The sequence below is a fragment of the Fopius arisanus genome, unplaced genomic scaffold, assembly GCF_000806365.1.
Source record: "Fopius arisanus strain USDA-PBARC FA_bdor unplaced genomic scaffold, ASM80636v1 scaffold00173, whole genome shotgun sequence".
In the NCBI taxonomy this organism is placed as follows: Eukaryota; Metazoa; Arthropoda; class Insecta; order Hymenoptera; family Braconidae; genus Fopius; species Fopius arisanus.
Genome location: NW_011887912.1, coordinates 72,680 through 92,025, shown reverse-complemented (window position 1 = coordinate 92,025; position 19,346 = coordinate 72,680). Strand labels below are relative to the sequence as shown.

The 19,346-nt window shown below is 41.5% G+C and overlaps 1 protein-coding gene across 1 annotated transcript; it reads left to right on the top strand.

Annotated features, from left to right (window-relative positions):
• Window positions 1-3,569: 3,569 nt before the first annotated feature.
• LOC105272419 (zinc finger protein Gfi-1b) lies at window positions 3,570-18,311 on the top strand. Its single transcript, XM_011314541.1, has 5 exons — window positions 3,570-4,018; window positions 6,128-6,220; window positions 8,471-9,135; window positions 9,278-9,554; window positions 17,307-18,311. The coding sequence occupies exons 1-5, from the start codon at window positions 3,847-3,849 to the stop codon at window positions 17,576-17,578; spliced, it is 1,479 nt and encodes a 492-aa protein (XP_011312843.1). The 5' UTR covers window positions 3,570-3,846; the 3' UTR covers window positions 17,579-18,311.
• Window positions 18,312-19,346: the final 1,035 nt, after the last annotated feature.

The following is a 19,346-nucleotide window of genomic DNA, read 5'->3' as shown; positions in this document are numbered from 1 at the left end:
CTTGGCGCCAACCGCTGCGCGTACGCCTGCCGGAATTAACCGATTATTGCGTTATATAGAGTTATATGGTACAGCAGAGAAGAAGCCCATGAAGACAAGTTGGAATCATTCATCAGGAGCCAAATGGTCATTAAAACCATAAAAAAAAAACAAGGCAAGACACCCTAGGATGCTGGCTGGCGCAGTCTCGGCCCGTTATTCTCCCATATTACCCGCGTATTACCCGCATCTCGGTATTAACAGCTCAATAATTAATTAATCCCCGACAACACAAACCAATTGTCGGGTTACGAATTAAGAGAGAAAAAACGGGGCGAAACGATAAATTCGGACGTGGGTCGACCCATTATTCGAGAAATCGTTCATCTTGTTGTCGTTGATTGAGGCTAATCCAAGATGAAATCAATTCGATAGAAATATCGCCGTTGATAGTTATTCCCCAAATTGAATGAACCCGGGGTGAACAAAGAATTATAATTACAGAAATCTTTTTGGAAGATTCTTCTTCATGGACATTAGACTGATGGTAGCTATAACCGGGGGCACAAGGATGTGAACAGCCTGGGGGGATAAAGTAGCAGTCGGGGCCAAGCGGTTTTCACCAGATCAAACAGTTTCACCAAACGAGTGGCCTCATCTGAATTGATAATTCAACCCCCTCAGCATATCAAAGACTCCGTTCACCCCACCTTTTCCATCATTTTTACAACTTTCCTCGGGGACAGATTCCACCGTTTTTTTAACCAAAGCGACGACATACCCAGCCCCAATCCTTTAACCGAAAACTCAATGACCCCGATGAATATTTTTCTGACTCATGAATTTTTACCTCTCTCCAATGTACTGGTCAAAATTTTCCCCTCACATTTATATTTAGGTTATTTTTTTAATTTTCCATAGACGGAATATAAACCTGAAATTTTACGGGCATCATTATTTCACTTGTTGGATTGCGCAATTCCAGAATTTTCACTCATTTTCCGTGAATTTTTCTCAGGATAATCATAATAATTTATCAGTAAAACGAATAAATATGAAGTCGATGCAATTATGGAAGAATGTGTTTTTCTTTTGGTCTAGTGACTTTTAGTTGCGCATTTATTTTATTGAAGCAGTGAAAAGCGGCGCTCCCGTGCAGTTCATCACCCCCCGTCGGGGTTCTGGCTAATGAATATCGGCCCTAAATATCAGTCCACAGGGAACACAGAGCCAAGAGTGAAATAGTGAGAGAGAAGGGGAGAAACTACCACACCGTATGTCCTGTGTGAGCTTGGGGGCCCACATACTCAGTATGTGTACATACGCATGTGTATCCCATATTCTCGTGTATGCAACATACCGTATAAAGCAGGGTTTGGTCACGCTCGTTTGTTCCCCGTTAATTTTCCTTCAGGATACTCTGTACCACGAGCTTCCCATATGTTTCCTCTCATACGCGCAATCAAAACTTACAGTGGTGGAAATTTCTTGAAATTTCACTCTCAATGTAATCATTCATTTTCCAGGCATATCCAAATTGCTCCAGACATTTTGCCCGGAATGAAAGAAAGGAAATTGTGAGTTTATATTTTCCTTCCCCTAATCTCACCGTATCTTCTTTTCCCACCGATAGCAAATTTGATCGATTGGATTGGAAATCTACCAATGCACTGATAGATTATCAAGTCCATGATGAGAACTCAAGGCTGAATTGCGGCGGGTGAAAATTTATTCCCCGATAATGGTATCAAGAATTAAATCGTGGCATCACTACTTTATTATTGGTTTTTTCTTCTTTTTTTTGGCTCTGACTGCTGGATGACGTGTCCCTCAAAAAGTGAGGAAGGGAACATGATAGATAATAGGATAGAGAGAGCCGTTGACCCGCAGGAGTACATCTGCGCGTCTTTAATCGAGACCGAAAGTGTCTACTTTTTGTTTTGATACTTCTATTTGTTTTTATTGTCGCGCTATCTTCCTCTTCCTGGTGGAACCCAACTGTGGGCCCACATGGGATAGCCCCGTGTGATGACCAATTGACAAGACCAAGACAATCACTAATAAGTCGGTGGGCTCGATTGAGGGTGTGAGTCACTGGTGTCGGCGTCATTCCGACGAGTGTTTCGACTAAATAGTGAGAATCAAGTGATGGTTGTTCTGGCGCCTCTCATCGCACTCTTTCATTCAGCTTTCACTATCACATCAATTCTATTTTTCGTTCAATTTTTTTTTTTTTCAATGTCTCTAATACTATAAATAATATCGTATTAAGAAAAAAAATATTTCACCCTATGTGGTTAAAATGCATTGTATATTAAAAAAAATTAAAATTACTTTGCAAATTTCCAGTGGTTTTTGACAGTCGGAGGAATTGGGGCGATCATTTGAATTATTTTGTCGTTCCCCTGAATATTCAGGGGCTCATGATGGATATTTTGAAAGATATATCAATGTTTTATGTATTTTATGGATTTTTATATTGGACGACTCGTTTTATTTGAGAGTCGTGTGTCTCCTGGCGGTGAGTAATTTTTCCCAACATGATAGAAAAGCGGGCACACGAGGGAGTGAGAGCTCTTGCAGACGACGAACCAAGTGAGCGAGTATGATTGATGCAACCAGCCAAAGACAAATATATATCCCATTTTCCCCATTTTTTTACCTCTATCCACAAATATATTGGAGAAATACTGGTTAGAGTTAATGTCGCTACCTGCGAGTCCCATAATTACAATACACCGTAAAAATATAATTTCAGCCAATAATAATAATAATTGGTTATAATTTGCAACTCATGGGAAAATTTCTTGGATGAGTTGCGAGAATGTGTCCGATACTGGAATCACCTCGTGTACGCATCGATTAGATTCACGATCAACTGTATCTTTGAAATAATCAAAATCATTCTGAATACTGACAAAAATCGATATGCACCAAATCTGGAGAGAAAATTGATTAGATATTTATCGGATATTGAGATGATTCCACAGGGAGGAATATTGCATGCACCGAATTAGAGTACAGTTGGAAAAATATGAAAAGCGGAGTTGGCGAAAAGTTGCGATGAGGGGTTAATCGAATCAATGTTAATTCTGGGCTTAAAATGGCCCACGCAGAGTGAGGTAAAAAATAGTGAGAGGTTCGGCTCGAGAAAAGATCGAAATGATGAGTCCCTGTAACAAAAAGCCGCATGCGCATAATGTAGAATTTAAAAGAAGAAGAAGAAGAAGAAGAAGAAAGTGGTACAGGGGTGCAAACCGAGGAATCGGCAGAGCCTGTCCCTCTCCCGGCAGATGGTCTAGAAAAGAGAATCCAAGTGTGACTACTGGCAGAGGTGGGTGGCGCGGGGGTGGCAATAGTAGGGATAAATGTGGGCGTAACCTCAGCGGCGTGAATAGGCGTGGCCTCGTGATTCAACGTCGAAAATCCCTGGTAACAAACCCAGTGGTTGTCTCCATCTCTTCCACTTCCCCTCCGCCACTGGTTTTTATCCCAAGTGCGTTACAACTGCAGAAACCCCTCAGACTTTCGTTCCGTCAACAAAACCAATGGAGGGGGCACTTGGTGCCCACTATCAGAGAACCGTTAACAGCAGTCGACTGTCGAAGCGCACTCGCTATCAACGTCCCCACGAAAATTCCGAGGAGATTAATTCCAATAAAATAAATCCCCGATCGTTGATCGATTCCTTCGATCACCTGTCAGTCCCTACAATTGTTATCACCTACCACTCTTCTGGATTTTTTGCCATTTTCTACTGTTTTCAAACGTTCGTGATGACAGTTTTGCTGTAATTATTGGAAATTCCATCGGGGGTTTTTACCTCAGTGAAGTGAAGTGTTTATGACATTTTGATTGTTGATAATCATGATGGAGGTGCAGCAACAGCACTCGCCGGTCGGCGTCGGACCCCTCGATTTTTCACGTCGTGGAGTCGCCGAGGCATCGGCATTTCGCGTTGTCAAGCCAAAACAATCGACAATTGCACATCAGGAGACCAATAATAATGAGGGACAGGAGCACACCATCTCCGAGAGTGGTGAGAAATTTTTTCTCTTCTTTTTTCAACGCCGGGTTTTTCACCGTTGGGGGAGAAAAACGCTTTCCGATACTCCCGGGGTGCGTCGGCTGCACTCGCCCGCTCTGTTCTGTTATCACGTTTGTGATTACCTGGTTATTAGCCCTGCATTGATATGGGAATTGCAGTGCACGTCGGAGATTGAGGGGTCCTCAGTGCGAGAATTGAGGGGTCTATTTGCAAGTTCAAAGCGGAGAAATTTCTGAAATTATCGATGGGTTTGGATCCGGAGGTTTCATTAGCTCCCTTGAAATTTCCCGTGGAATTCAGTTCAATAATCATTCTGATACATATGGTACATTTTAAAAAATCATAAAATTAGCAAGAGATATAGAGATATCCTCCAACTCCATATTTCAAATTGAAAGGGGAAATATTAGTTTGCAATAATTGCTAGATCGGTGACTGGACATATTTGCATTGTCCTGTGATTGCGTGCAGGTGCGTGAGGCGTTACTCAACAGGTGAACTGGACTCATCCCGGTATTAGACACTGGAGGGATAAACATGGCGTGTTTGACAGCTTCAGTTTGATTTCTGTCTTCACTTGATGCATCTGACAGTCCCCCGATCCGGTATTCAATCGTCCAGTGATCTATATATTCATCCGACAAACACCCGTTTATCATTCCAAATCCAGCGGGAATTACGCGAATCCATGGCACGTCCAATTTTCCATTAAAATCCCACCCGATATTCATCCATTCAATTTTTACCCACTTCATCATAATCACAACACGATATTTGTTTATCTTATCATCTGCCTTTTTCTCGAGCTTTATTTTTATCGGAATCACTATTTTTAGAAGTAATTACTCATCATGATCACCATCATCTCACAACATTCTTTCATAAAGAAAGTCGCAACAATAAGATATTTACATATAACATTTATATTAAAAAATAAGACGTTCAAAATTTTTACACTAATTTTCACTAAGAATTTCAGATGACAACGCCTGAATTTCTGGTATCGTCAAATTAAATGCAAAAAACAGTAAAATCAAAATCCACCAGGAATAATTAATTTTTTTCAGTGTAATCCACAATTTTTATTGAATTACGACATTAATTTCCGTGCTGAAGGCGTAGAATATTTTTATTTGTAAAAATGGCATTCGAGTTGTCTCACCTTTTGTTTTATTTGTCCCTTATGTTTGAAATCACGTTGGATTTACGATTTATAGATTTACGACAGCATGAGCGATAGGGAGACTAAGCCCACTGCATACCTGGTGCATTTGTGTGTACAAAAAGGTGTCAGGGTATAGATACGCCTCATCGATGCATTTCGCTCGCTCTATCTTACCCGGAATAACGTAAATATGCACCATACTGTCTCGCACCACCGACATCCGTTATCTATGTGTGCGTTTCAATAATACATCGATGGCATTTTTTTTTTTTTTTCATTTTTCAGTGTTTGCGGTGTTGTGGGTGTATTTGTATCGGGGAAAATGGTATGATTTATTCTCGATAATCCATCGGTGCGAGATAACTTTTGCGGCTTGCAGTCTAATCTGTGCCAGCAACAGGGGGACCTCGGCCTATCGCTGGATTATCCTGCTTCTATTACCTGGATTACATCACTATTTTTTCCAATATTTTTCTCAAGCCTCCATTTTTTACTGATCATGTAAAAAAGATATTCCTCATTATTCTCAATTATTCTCTGAGCAGAAAAAATACGTCGATTCAACCATCATCTGATTTAGCTGGAGAAATGGGAAATAAAGAATCGCGCCGGTGGCACCTCTTAATGGAATCGAAGAGGTTGGCGAGATAAATTGAGGGACCACCCATTCTCTTGGTTCTAATAAAGACACCCTTGTCGAGGGGTTGATCTTCCCGACGAATTCAGAATACTAAAATTTTGGGGGTTTGTTTGAGACGTTCCAAACGTCGAATCCCTAGTCACTGGGGAGGGGAGAGATACCGCTGGAATTTTTTCCAGGAGATTTCAGTTTTTTTTTTTTCAAAATGGAAGCCCTCCGGCTCTGAGGAATAAAAAATTTTAAAAAGCCATTCTATTTATTTCTATTAATTGAAGTCTTTCGATTTTTATCGCAGATAATTGCAATGTGAGACTGATGTTCCCAAGGCTGTGGGCGCCTTTTGGAGGTAATGGAGATGCCCTACCTTCTCTGGGAAAAAATAGTACAGGTGAGGAAAAAATATATAAATAAAATATTTGCAAGTGAAGTAAACGCGAGAGAGACATGTATTTGAAAAATATATCTTGCATAAATATTATTCTGAAAATATTTATTGTCAGCGTGTTGTATTTGAAGGACAGGAGATAAGCCTTTTCCGCACAGTTCACCCGGATGAACGTCGGTTTTTCCTTCATCAATGATGATTGGTATAAATGGTAGCACGCGTCATGTGCCTCCTTTTACTAATCTCCATGGCAAGAGCCACGATACATCTCCATCCTCCTCGACGTTGGTGACTTCCTCGTTTCTTAAAGCCAAGATTCCTCCTGTCCCTCCCCTCTCGAATACTCCTGTCGGTTCGACCGTCACCCCAATTGAAGCAGATTAGAGGCACAACACAGGGATTCGGTCGGTCGGTCCCTTTGTACTTGCTAGCGCCGTTCCTCTACATCTCTACAGTTATACCTACCCTGAATTAGTAACGACTTGTCATGTTAAACGCACCCACATACACCACATACGCCACTCGCACGTGACCAAAGCCCCAATATAATCTTTTTCTTCCCCCCCCCCTTATTTTTATTTTACTCTTTACGCTATTAAACTTTAACTTTCAACTAAATTGAAATTGATGGATTTTTATGAAAATACGGGGGCGGCCAGCACTCGATTTTTCAATTGACGTTATCATTATAAAAAATAATCTCGGAAATTCACTGGTTGCGATTATTTTAAAACAACAATCTCCGATTCACTTGTCGGTTTTTCACCACTTCAATCTTTTCTCACACACTTTTTACCCCTTTTTTTTCTCCCAAAAATGCAACGACAATGCATGAGAGCCAGAAGGATGCATTAACCGCGATTGAAAGACAACTGCTTAGGCAAATGCTCGAGTGTTGGAATGCGGTAAAAAGTCTAGCCGGGAGCGACGAACGAAAATGAGAATGAGTGCTCGGTAAAAAGTGCGTTCTGCACGCAGATGTTCGAAAAAAAAAGCCCCCCAAAAAGATAAAAAAAAAAGAGGAAAAAAACGGCCAGGGAATTGAATTAAATAAGTAATGTGTCCGGGTAGGCGCTCGCATTGCCACCCACCCTACGCCACAGCGTTTATTCATCGAGTAATTAAATTTTAATGATGAGCCTAGATTTATTGCTGGCCACTCAATATGATGAAACCAACAAGCTCTTCCCCGGAATATCGAGAGAGAAGGAGATTGAAGGAGATCGGAGGGAGACCGGGGGGCGAGCGTAGGACAATTAGATCGAGTTAGCGAACAACTTTAATCCGTCGTCCGATCCACCGATTAATGTCATCACAATGGGAAAAATCTTGAGGAGGGCAACGGTCCCGATTACATCCATTCGAGAGTCTGTTCTAAATTTTAAGAAAAATAATTATTATTAAAATAAGAATTTACCACAAAATCTATTAATTTATAAATAAAATCATTCCATTAGACCAGATTTTTTTTTAAGGGAAGAAGATTTTTTATTTTAATGGGAAATTCCACTTGGATATGATTGAAAAATCGGCATTGAGTTTCTCGAAGTATCACCCAGCGGAAAAATAGCAGGGGAGTGATTCCACTTGGTTTTAAACGCAATTACAGAGCACTATATAATATACCCAGTTGGGGCACGTGCCCGCGTGTCGCCCACACAGATTATAAATATGATATAGCCTGGCAGGACATATGAAATCGCATTCTCTGGCCCTTCCCCTCGGAAAATTCACGCCATCGAGCCCGGGAAATCGATTGTGAAAGCCGAATAAGTGTCTCGTCTGGTTTTTCACGTCGAAAGTAATCAAGACTTGCTGCCAGAATCTTGGTGGAAAGTCCTCGCACAAGCGTAGGAGTCTCTCCCTTTCGTGGAATTTCCACGATTTCCAACGTTTCGATTCTCTCCAACCCGACGTTTTGCCTCGTTAGAGCCGAGGATCCTGCGAGTCTTTTCTCCTCCACTTTACCCTCGAGAAAATACCCGAGTGTACGTGACTCAAATCTCATTTCAGTGCCTATCCCGATAGTAATTTTTGTCTACCACTATACCAGTCGAGGAGAATTCTTCGAGGGAGATTTAAATCGAGCTCAATGATGATTTATGAAATTGAGAGGAGAGCCCTCGAAAAATTTGCCCCGAGTCGAGTTAAAAATCCACTCGATTCAAGTTGCTTTAGCAATTGGGAAAAAAAATAATAATAATAACAAAAAACCAATAGCAATTTGATGTATCGAAACGTTTTGTATTTCAGAACGATTATCATTCGGTGTGGGACGATTAGTGGGCTCTCCATCGACAAGAAGTCCCTCGCCCTCACCCTCTCTCGGTCCCTCCTCCCCAGCGACAGGTCAGAGGGATCAGGAGATTGACGTTGACGGGGAGGAAGACGAGGAAGAGGATGAAGAGGTGGACGTTGATGTTGAGGAGGTCGGAGATGAGGAGTACCGGGATAACAATACCTCCCCAAGGTCCAGTCACTCAACTCCATCGCCGTCGCTGACCCAGACGCCGTCGCTCATGACACGTCCGCTGAGAAAATCGGGTGACAGCTTTAGTGTGTCAGCGTTACTCAGGCCAGATCCGCCATCAAACCGAAATTCTTCACCAGTTTCGCCTGATCACACACCAGTTGCCCATCAACCAACACCTGGCATCAGCCTCTATCCACATCTTCACCTGCAGGGAGGACTCCTACCCCCACATCCACATCCACATCCACTGTCCTATCTCCATCCTCAGTTGCTTCCTCACCATTTATTACCACCCCATCTCCATCCTCTTCTCAGAGGTGTTCATCCAGCACATCCTGGACTCCATTCACCACATACTCATGGCCTCCATCATCCACATCCTCTCGGGGACGTCTACAGCTGCGTCAAGTGCGACAAAATGTTCAGCACACCACATGGGCTTGAGGTGAATTACTTTCTCAGCAGTTTTTTAGGGGTTGCCAATTTTTTGTGGCAAACATTTTTCCCGTGGCTATTTAATAAAAGTTTACCAAAATTATGAATTTCCGATGATTAAACATTAGTTTTTTTTTAAATGATAACTTCAGGTGCACGCACGGAGATCGCACAATGGAAAACGTCCATTTGCCTGTGAACTATGCAATAAAACATTTGGCCATGAGATAAGTCTCACTCAGCATCGGGCAGTGCATTCTGCTGAAAAAGTCTTCGAGTGCAAACAGTGTGGCAAAGCTTTCAAACGCTCCAGTACTCTCAGCACTCATCTCCTCATTCACTCAGACACACGACCCTATCCCTGTCAATTCTGCGGCAAACGTTTTCATCAGAAGAGCGACATGAAGAAACACACATACATCCACACCGGTGAGTCCATAATCAATAATAAATCGTTAAATTGAAAAAAATATTAATAATAATAATAATAGGTTGATATTGGATTAAAATGAGAATAGGGAAGAAAGAGAAAATGGTAGAATAATTGGGGGGAGAGTTTTTATTACCTGCACGGAGTGATCCACGGATTCAGTGAGTTTGGATCAAATAGTGGCGAGTTTTGGCGCATTAAATAATTCAATGGAGCGTCTGGACTGAATTCATCTCTCTTGCTTCACATACACATGTGGCATTTTCATAGAGAGGGGAATACGAGGGATGGGTACGGCACACGCCCGGTAATAATCGTAATGCCCTTTTCCAAAGCACCAGCTCCACTCTCTGTCTCTCTTTTGTAAATCCTCTCATCCCCCATTCCACTCTTTTTGCTCATCTCCCCAATTTTACTCATGGTGTCTGGTCGACTCGACTCTTGACTGGGGAATACAACTGGGGACCAATCTTCAAATAGATTTTTACTGCCTGGACGAATTATCAGCTCGTGGGAAATTTCACTCAGGCTTTGGGAATGAAGTATCGGGTTTCGTTGGGAACTGGATTTCACTCCCTGTTTTTTTTTATTCAATTAATTGTCAGCCCAGTGGGAGGATATTATTTTCGTTATTATTTCTTTCTTATGAACTTTGAGTTTCTGTAAGTGGATTAATTAACCGAATTATTTCGTCATTGACAGAAATATTTAATCAAGTCACCTTGATTAGGAATATTTTTTCAAAGACATTTGCCACTTGGTGTGACACCAGAATGATGGAAGATACAAGTGAAAGTGGGTGGGAAAAAAGAAAAAGGTAGATCGAGGGGTTGCGTATTCAGAGGCGTGGAATAAGTGCACGTTATCCCTGGGTTTTGTATCGTAGTCATGGTAACCCCCGTCCCAATGTCTTATCAAATTATCACCTTGTCCTCTGGCCCTTTTCCCATTCACGGCATCTCAAAATCCCCGAAGAAAACGAGCAGCGCGAAGTTGAGTGGAATGAGAGGAACAAAAGGCCAAGTACAAAGAGCAAAACCGATGGTCACTTGCTACCTCCCTAACAACCTAAGGGACTTTCCTCCAATGTTTCGTCAAGGGTCGACAAATGCTCGCTACGGAACATTTAATTCATTATTCACAGCGGAACGAGATGAAAAATTTACGAAAACTCGTGATACGTGAAATTACCACTCGAAATGGATCGACATTGGACAATCTTTATCTTCTCTAATAAATCTTTCTCAATTAATCCGACAATTCGATTCTTGGTGTGATCAAGTATTTATTCAATTATCGATTTCATGGAGCTTAACAACTCCTATCGTATTTCATATTTTATTAAAAATATTACCCTCAATAGAAATGAATAAAATATTTTTCATAAGAAAATTAACGACGCAATTGGAATTAAAATAGAGAGTTTTCGCGGGCGGGGGGTTTCGTGCTCATGATAATCAGTGTCTCATCGCTAATTATATTCCCTTTTTGTTGAGATTTAATTATCCCTGTGCTTCAACCAAATCAAATCATTTATCCCTTAATTATCGTCACGATTTTGTATTTATAATTACTCCAGACCCTCGGTTACATTAATTCCATTATTTTTATTGCTTTATCTTCACCTATCAGATTTTAATTAATGATCGATAATTTGGCGCGTCGAAAAAAATATTTATTCAGGACTTGGTGCCAACGGAGTGTCACGCTTTCGAGTTTATTCGTTCAATCCCATACTGTCATACCTAACCCAACTAATAATGATTTTACGTAACGCCACACGACGTACCCTGGGGAATCTTACGTTGCCGCACCCTCGGTGCACATGGCCCAGGCATGTTACACCGTCAAGGGTTGCAGGGGGTGGTTGGATAGTTGAGAATATACTCAGTTGTGTACCGATACGAGTGCAAGACAGAGATGAAAACATTGACGACGATCTTGATTATCATTAGAGCCGAGAGTCACTCGGGACAATCGGCGACCCCTCGGCCTCGGCACGCATCACGTACCAGGACACGCTACGAGTTTTTTTTTTTTTTCATGGTCGTGATGAGATTTCACACCAGGATATCTAGGTGGAAGAGCATTTGACGTGGATTGTTTCCATGGACTTATGCGGGGCGAATGCTCAATCCATTAAATCCACATAAAAAAATTTATACATTGAAAAATATCAACTTTATGAACTGCCAATTCTTGCCAACCCCCTGCCTCCGTCGCCCATGAATAATTCTGTTGAATCGAGGGATTTACCTGCTTAATGTAATTGGATACATGGAATTTTCCTGAGTTACTGGTTAACCAATCCACCACCTCGTAAAATGGCCCTGTAACCGAGCTTATCCCGTGTTTAACTTGTCAAAGGGTCGAAACTATTTCTTTCAGGGTGAAATTTACCTCCCCAGAAAATATCCCCCAACTGGTGACAGCACCGACAAGTGCGTATTCACTAGCCCCTGCTAGGTAAATACCAAATGTAATCTCTGGCCCCATACGCCACCATTTCGGTTGTCATCTTAAATAAATATCGGGTTCTGGGGTCATTCGCGGAAAAAAAATATACTTGTAATTGTAACTTGTAAAAATTTACTTCGATGCATTTAAATTGGATTAAATTGGATCTTTCCCCTTTGTGGTTCTGGTCCGTTTGTATGTTACGATTTTTTAACACTGGCCCGCTGATTTTGTGATGACTCCATATTTCTGGTCAATTCCCATCACTCGTGCTGGAACCAGCACTTCTGTCATCACTCGTCAATCCCCTTGTTATCATTGAAAACACAACCTGCTCGGTCTACTGTGCAAAGTGGAGACTTCAATGATATTTTTCTCTCTTCTGCTTCCAGAGAGTGGAATTCAATTAAAACCACTGCATTCGAGGTTTATGATTGTTCCAGTATTATTTTTGGGGGGTACCATTGAAATTCGCCTTTTTAACAGTAAAAATGACACAGTGGGATTTTTTTTTGCTGGCTGATTAAATTTTCGCTCCTCCTCTCCATTTGAATTTAAAATATTACAACAATTGACAACAAACCCTTAATATATATTTGCTGCAATTGGCTGGATTGTAAAAATTTTCAAAAACAATATAAAATACATATTGCACATAATCATCCTCGCCGCAAGGATTCTAACTGTTGGTTGAAGTTGATATTATTGATTTAGGATAATTAATGTAATCTGTTTCCTGTTATTTTCGAGCTCGTGAGCTCGACTTTTAAAGCAAAGTTTGTCGGATATGAATAATATAGGGCCACCTGAGATGGGTTTAAATGTGAGTGGTTAATGCCATAAGTCGATGGGCAGAGAGGTGTCAGTGAGTGAGTGTTAGTCTCTTGCGGGGCTATTAGAGGTTTCCGGGTGACTGGGCAGGGGTGGAAGAACCAAAGGGGCAGTACCATCCACATCTCCGGTTCACCAACACCACAGCATCCCTCTGATGCTCTTTAAACTTTGTGACAGGCGCCCTACAAGGCTTACACCTCATTACCTCTACCTACCTTCGTCACACTCACACAACAATTTTTTAATGCTAAACGACCATTTGAATGGCCATTTTCTTTAAAAAAAAATTGAGGTATTGGAGATACAAGCTCAAGGTGAACCGTCGTGAATGCAAATTTCATCATATAACTGGGGTGAGAGGATTATGGTGAACATCCTCAATGTCGAATAGCCACGGTATGATTAAATTTAGCAGGATATTGACATGGCTATTGCAACACAGTGTTGAACTCATCCCACAGCGGTATCGCCATTGTAACTCATCCACCATTTCGTGTTTGTCGATAATTCCGGTACGATGTAAATTACATGATACTTTGAGCGGAGAGGGAGGGAAAATCATTATCGCGGGGACATTCAATACCGCTGGGATATTTTCTCGAGGTGATATCCGATACAAATGGCGCGGGGATGGGGGACGGAGTAGATCGGATTTGTCACGATTCCTAATGTGATCGGTGGTGTAATAATTTAATAGCCATCCATCCAACTTGATCGGGTTGTACAGGATTACACTCTGAGGGGATCCCTCGTGGGTATGAAGAGGCATTAAGGAGCTAACTCACTTACCCATCTTGTATCATCTTTCCATTGCTTCACTTCACTCTTCACCGTCTTGATGTGTTTGGAAACTTAGCCTTCTGATTCTCATCTCACACGGAGATGAGAATTTCACACTTTTATCCTCCAGTACAATTAATAAATCGACGGCTATTTATTTCCCATGCTGTTCCATTTCTCCAAGGGAATAATCCCGCGTATATAATGAATTGGGAAAATTGTTAATGAGGATATCTAGGACATGGAAATAATACTGGTGAATAATTCGAAACACATCTCGACGATGGGGTGACACGTTTGAACCGGATCGATGACAAGCAACGTATCCCAGTGGACCGAAAGCCGATGTATGCGTGGAAATTCGTCCGAGTGGAAAGCTACTCTCAACAGCTCGTTGTAGGTATATTTCTATAGGTGTATGCCCAAACTACACGGATAGCTGGATCAGTGGTAAAAGAGGAGGGAAAGGGTCAAAGTGTTGCCCTGGGACCCAGTGTACATACAAGCATGTACAACTCTGTGTTCCCCGGTGGTGGCCAACGATGGAATGTCGAGTCACCAGGTAAACCCTGCCCGTGATACTCCACGCATTTCCAATAAACTCGTCTCTACAGAAGTCACTAGAAAAATCTGGCCATTTTATTCATTTTTTTATTTACCTTTTCCTTGAAATAATCAAAAAAATCATTTGCCAATAATTATTATTTTTATTCTGTTGGCATTTTTTAAACAGCAATACGATAAAAAATTTGGAAAACGTGGAGGAGAAAAAAAATGATTCCATTTATGTGGAAAGCGCTGTATTCAGCCGAGATATAACTTCAATACGATTGATATCGAAGCGAGTAATCCCAGTGGCAGGTCTGGGCTCGAGAAAGATGGAGGAAAATCCAGGCTGTCCTCGACGTGAAATATGAGATGTGGTTTCCACCAGGATTCCCTTTTCTCCCAGCCTCATCCAATGCACGTCGTCTCGGATCTTCTCACTTCGTCTCACACGTCTTCTTGTCTTGGAGCTCCTCTCTTTTTTTCTCTCGTTTTTTCCCACTGTGTGCATTGGAGCTCACCTCTCGCGGGGATTTGGATTGGAGGGCTGACGAGAGAGAGAGAGAGAGAGAGAGAGAGAGAGTTCTTGTAGCTGAGGGGTGGTGAGGGGTTGGTCGATGGAGACGAGAGGAAATCAATGCCTCCACCAGGCAACTCCTCCACAGCACTCCGTTTTCAACCTAGAATCCCTGCCCCACCTCGAAGGACCTTTACTACTTGCTTCCTCACTTGATTTTCTCTTTATCCCCTCCCTCCAATCAACCATTTTTTTTTTATTCCACCATGGCACGGCTTTTATCCTTCATATTTTACGACACATTTTATATTGCTGTTTATGGCATGAGGTTTCTGGGTTTTAATTTTTACCTATATACTACAATTTTTCTCGAGGGAATAAAATTATTTTAGGCTGCAACAAAAAAATTTCGCCTAAAATTTCCATGCCGTGAAAACTTTAATAGTGGAGATAAAATTTTCTAATGGTTTTTTGACAATTTGGAAAAAAAAAATCATTGAATAAATTCGAGCTGAACAAGTTGCAATATAGACTGGAGATAACGGATGACATCTCATCAACTCGGCGCCCCCGATCCTCCAAAATTGATGAATCCCTTCATCTACAAAGTCCCTCCAATTGGTTAAGCATTATCCCTCGCTGACTGAGTAATCTTGAAATTAATTCCGAGTTAAATCACGCCATGATATGCCTCCCATGGACTAATACCACCCGTCAACACAATTTCCCAAATAACCCAAGACAAACGACTCTGAAAACCGATTGCTTGTCTCTCCAACTCCGGTAGCTCCTTCCACCACTTTTTCTCAACTTTCCTTCAAGTTTAATGAAGACACGAGTGCAGGTACGAGAGGGTGGAAAAAAATGATGGGCAAAGTTCTTGAGTGTCTCTCGAAAAGCGATAAAACTTTTGGAAATCGCTGGGACACAAAAGGGTAGGGTTTGGTGGGTTTTAGTGCTCCAAGGGTGGAGTTGAGTTAGAGGGAAGATTTCTTGGAGTTTAATATAGTTTTAGGGGCGGTGGCGTCAGCGGTCGACGATCCTGGGGATGTAATGGCGTCTTAAGTCCGCAGGGGTTCTCAATTCCCCTCAAATCCTCCAAACAACTATTTTCCCATTAAAGAGCCCTCAATTTTACGTTTACCAATTAATTCATTTTGCATGAATATATCATTTTTCATTTTTTTTTATAATCCCACGAATTCACTGAAAAATCCACTCATTCTAAATCGTCAAAAAATCCATTAAACTCCGTGCAAATCCCCAACATCTCCAAAATTACTCCAACCCACAGTTGAATCCCCCACTGGAAAGAGGAGCACAGATACGTACTCCAGTGGAGAATAAAAAGCGACGGGCAACCTCGGTAGAAGCTCCGGACGGTTCTTGATTTTTACGACCCCGTAAATTCCTGAAGAGCTCCCTCCACCCACGCATGCGCCACCCTCTCGCATCCTACCCCTTGCCCCCAAAAACTTGGGGGAAAAAAAAAACAAGACGTACTCCCGGAAACGCGTAGAAATAAATACCCAGAAAAAAAATAACTCAACAGTAGGAATCGATGGGTTGCAATACGAGATTGAAGTTTTCGGTTAACTAGTTGTTTATGGGTACCGTATGTGGCGCTGGCCACCAGGTTATACCCCAACCACCCCATAAAATGCGTCGTTTCATTCGTGCGAAACACGTTTGCACAATCGACTCCAAAAAAAAAAACAACAAAAAAAAAGCAAAGAAAACAAAAAAAAAGACCAAGCAAAATGAGATAAAAAAATTGAAGTGAAAACAAATGGAGAGGAAAAGTCCATCAACGTTTCGTGAGGGGGTGGAAGGGGTGGATTCTAGATTCGTGCCTCTAACACAGACATGCAATGCATTTTTTCTCACTCAGCTGCACTGAAATGGTGAGATAGTGCGCGAGTTTATATTGCGCGCTCATCTCTCCTCTCCTCCAGCACATCCGTTTTGTCGTCATGGCAACGGTTGGGGGCTGGAGACGCCCCCAGCCGCCAATCAGAGCGCCCAGTGGCTAGAGATGAGACAAACGAGACGACCCCTCCCTCTGGATAAATTCTCTCCCCCCGGGCCCGACTGCACGACGGAGGGGGGAAAAACGTTATTTTGGCGGGTCGAGCTTTAACGTTTCACGAAATTTCTCCACCGGTGACGTCCAACTACTGCAGATTCTCATTGTGTTGGTGAGGGTGGGGACGAGCTGGGGCTGAGATTCTCGCTTGGGAGGAAATCTTGACCGGGCGTGCCCCGCATTCAGGATGTACTACCACCAATTCAAGAACTCCACTGACTCTTTTCCTCTTCGCCCGGCTGGAGACCCTGGGATTTACCCTTTACTATATTTATTGGAGTTTTTTTTTTTCGAGTTATTCTCGGGTTTTGGTTTGGCGAGAATGTTGGCTTATGGGGAAGGGGTCGAGGGGGCACTCGAGAGTTATTGTATTGCCAATCGGAGGTATCGGTGGAAATGATTTTATTGAGGATATCCCCTGAATTTGTTGAAATGTCTATTTTATAAATTGAGCAGAATGAATTTCTGTGGAAATGAACAATTGAAAAATGGGCCGAATTAATATGGAGTTTGTCATTTTTATGATTGCAGGTGAAAAGCCCCACAAATGTCAAGTCTGCGGAAAAGCCTTCTCCCAGAGCAGTAATTTGATAACACATTCGAGAAAGCACACAGGTTTTAAACCATTCGCTTGCGATCTCTGTGGGCGTGCATTCCAGAGGAAAGTTGATCTGAGAAGACACCGTGAGACCCAGCACGCAGAACTCGGTGCTGCACCACCAGTAAATCCACCACATCGTACCTCAATCGGCGCAATTGCACCGAGCAATCTCGTAACAGCGAACACCACGATTTTACAATAAATCCTCAAAACATACTATTACTTGGAAATTTTACAATAAAATGAATTTTTTGTTAGGGGTAATCTGCTCCACAATTTCCTACAATTACTAACCACCGACGAGATCTTCCGATTGACGAATTGAAATTCTCAATTGGTCCTACCTGTACATTTATTTCTGATAATTTCCACGTGAACGATAAAATCTTTAATCCAAGATATCCCCTCCTCAAAGAAAATCAGATAACCACTATTTGTAAATTAACGATAACCCGCTTTTTTCGGTAACCAAAGATTAGTTGTATATGTAAATTCTTATTTTCCGTTTCAAGTTGAGAATCGTGCTGTAATATATCTGCGCAATTAATCGATAATTAAATGAATTAAGGAAGATTAATCGTAGGATAAGTGACTCGAAAATGAAATCCTGAGGATAATTAAAATCGACAATTGTTGTAAATAGCAAGTCTGAAAATTCATTGCAGAGAATAAAATCTAGCGGCATCTGTGTATAATTTAAGAATCAATAATAATTATTATTGAATGAGAATATATAAATATGAATATGTTGTCAGCGAGAGTAACAAGAGCGACGCTGAATTCCAGAAAATGGTCTCTACGAGTCGTGAACCAAAGTCTTCTCAATTCTAATTGTTTTATTTGATTATTATGTAATTAATGTAATTAGCCCCCTCCTCCCACCCCTCTCCCATCCCGCACCTACGCTATTAACATTATTGTCATTATTATTAACAATAAACGCTGTTACCATTTGTAAAATGTGAATTTTCTTTTTTGAGCGTGAATTACCTGTGTCTTGGGGATTTGCATTCCATCATTTCCGAGGGATTGTTCCATTTTTTTTTTCACTCAATTTTTTTTTTATTCTCTTATTATACTTCATCTCGAGGGCAGCCAGAGGTAATTTCTATGCACATAAATTTTCCACTGGCGTATTTAAACTCAACGAGAATTTGCATAGTACGATAACACTTGTGTATTACGTACATTTTCATGAATACTTTTCATAATGTGGAATTGAATCCATCTCGCTCCTACTTTTTTGGGGGCATTAATTTTTTTAGCGACCAATGGAGATAGATTATAAGAATAACCATAATAATATGTTAATACCAACTCAATGAGATGAGACTTCATTTCCCGAATAATTCAATTGAAATGATCTACGAATGAAAAATTAATTTTACTCAATAACTCGAATTTCCAATTTTCTCGGCAAAAAAGTGAAATGCTGATTAACTTTTTATGATTTTGCGATATCGATTAATGGACTGTGGCCGTTACTTGCTCACCCCTTAAAAATCGAGGAGACGGGTATCTTTATTACCATTTTGTCTCAGCTGCTCTTGAGGAATCAGGAGGGTCCGAAGGAATAGTACAGTTGGTCGTTACTAGTTAGGCAAACTGCCGAGTCCTTAACGATCCAATATGTTTTCACTCCCCTGGAGCTTCTGGTATACGACTGAGACTGGAGGCACGCAGAAATGCTATCTCATTTTCCCTCTCCTCACCTCTTGAGAAACGCTAGAACTTCCTGGTCTCATTTTTCCATAAATATTTCGAGATTTTCGAGAAGAAAAAAATATCGGGCAGTTCATAATCGAGGAGCTCCGAGAATTGCCCAGAGGATGTCGGTGCGGAAGAATCTCCACGACACAACCAGTGACCCAAGTGCTCTGGCAACCGGACAGATTGGACAGTTATTGCATTCTGGGTAAGATTAATTGAGCTGAGAGTATGTGAGATGGTACTCAAGGGGGGAGATGAGC

What these genes read in the sequence shown, in the direction of transcription:
- LOC105272419 (XM_011314541.1), top strand. Translation starts at nt 3,847, where the DNA reads ATGATGGAGGTGCAGCAACAGCACTCGCCGGTCGGCGTCGGACCCCTC. An exon ending in TCTGGGAAAAAATAGTACAG is followed by an intron (nt 6,221 to 8,470) that starts GTGAGGAAAAAA and finishes TTTGTATTTCAG; the next exon opens with AACGATTATCATTCGGTGTG. An exon ending in ACACACATACATCCACACCG is followed by an intron (nt 9,555 to 17,306) that starts GTGAGTCCATAA and finishes TTATGATTGCAG; the next exon opens with GTGAAAAGCCCCACAAATGT.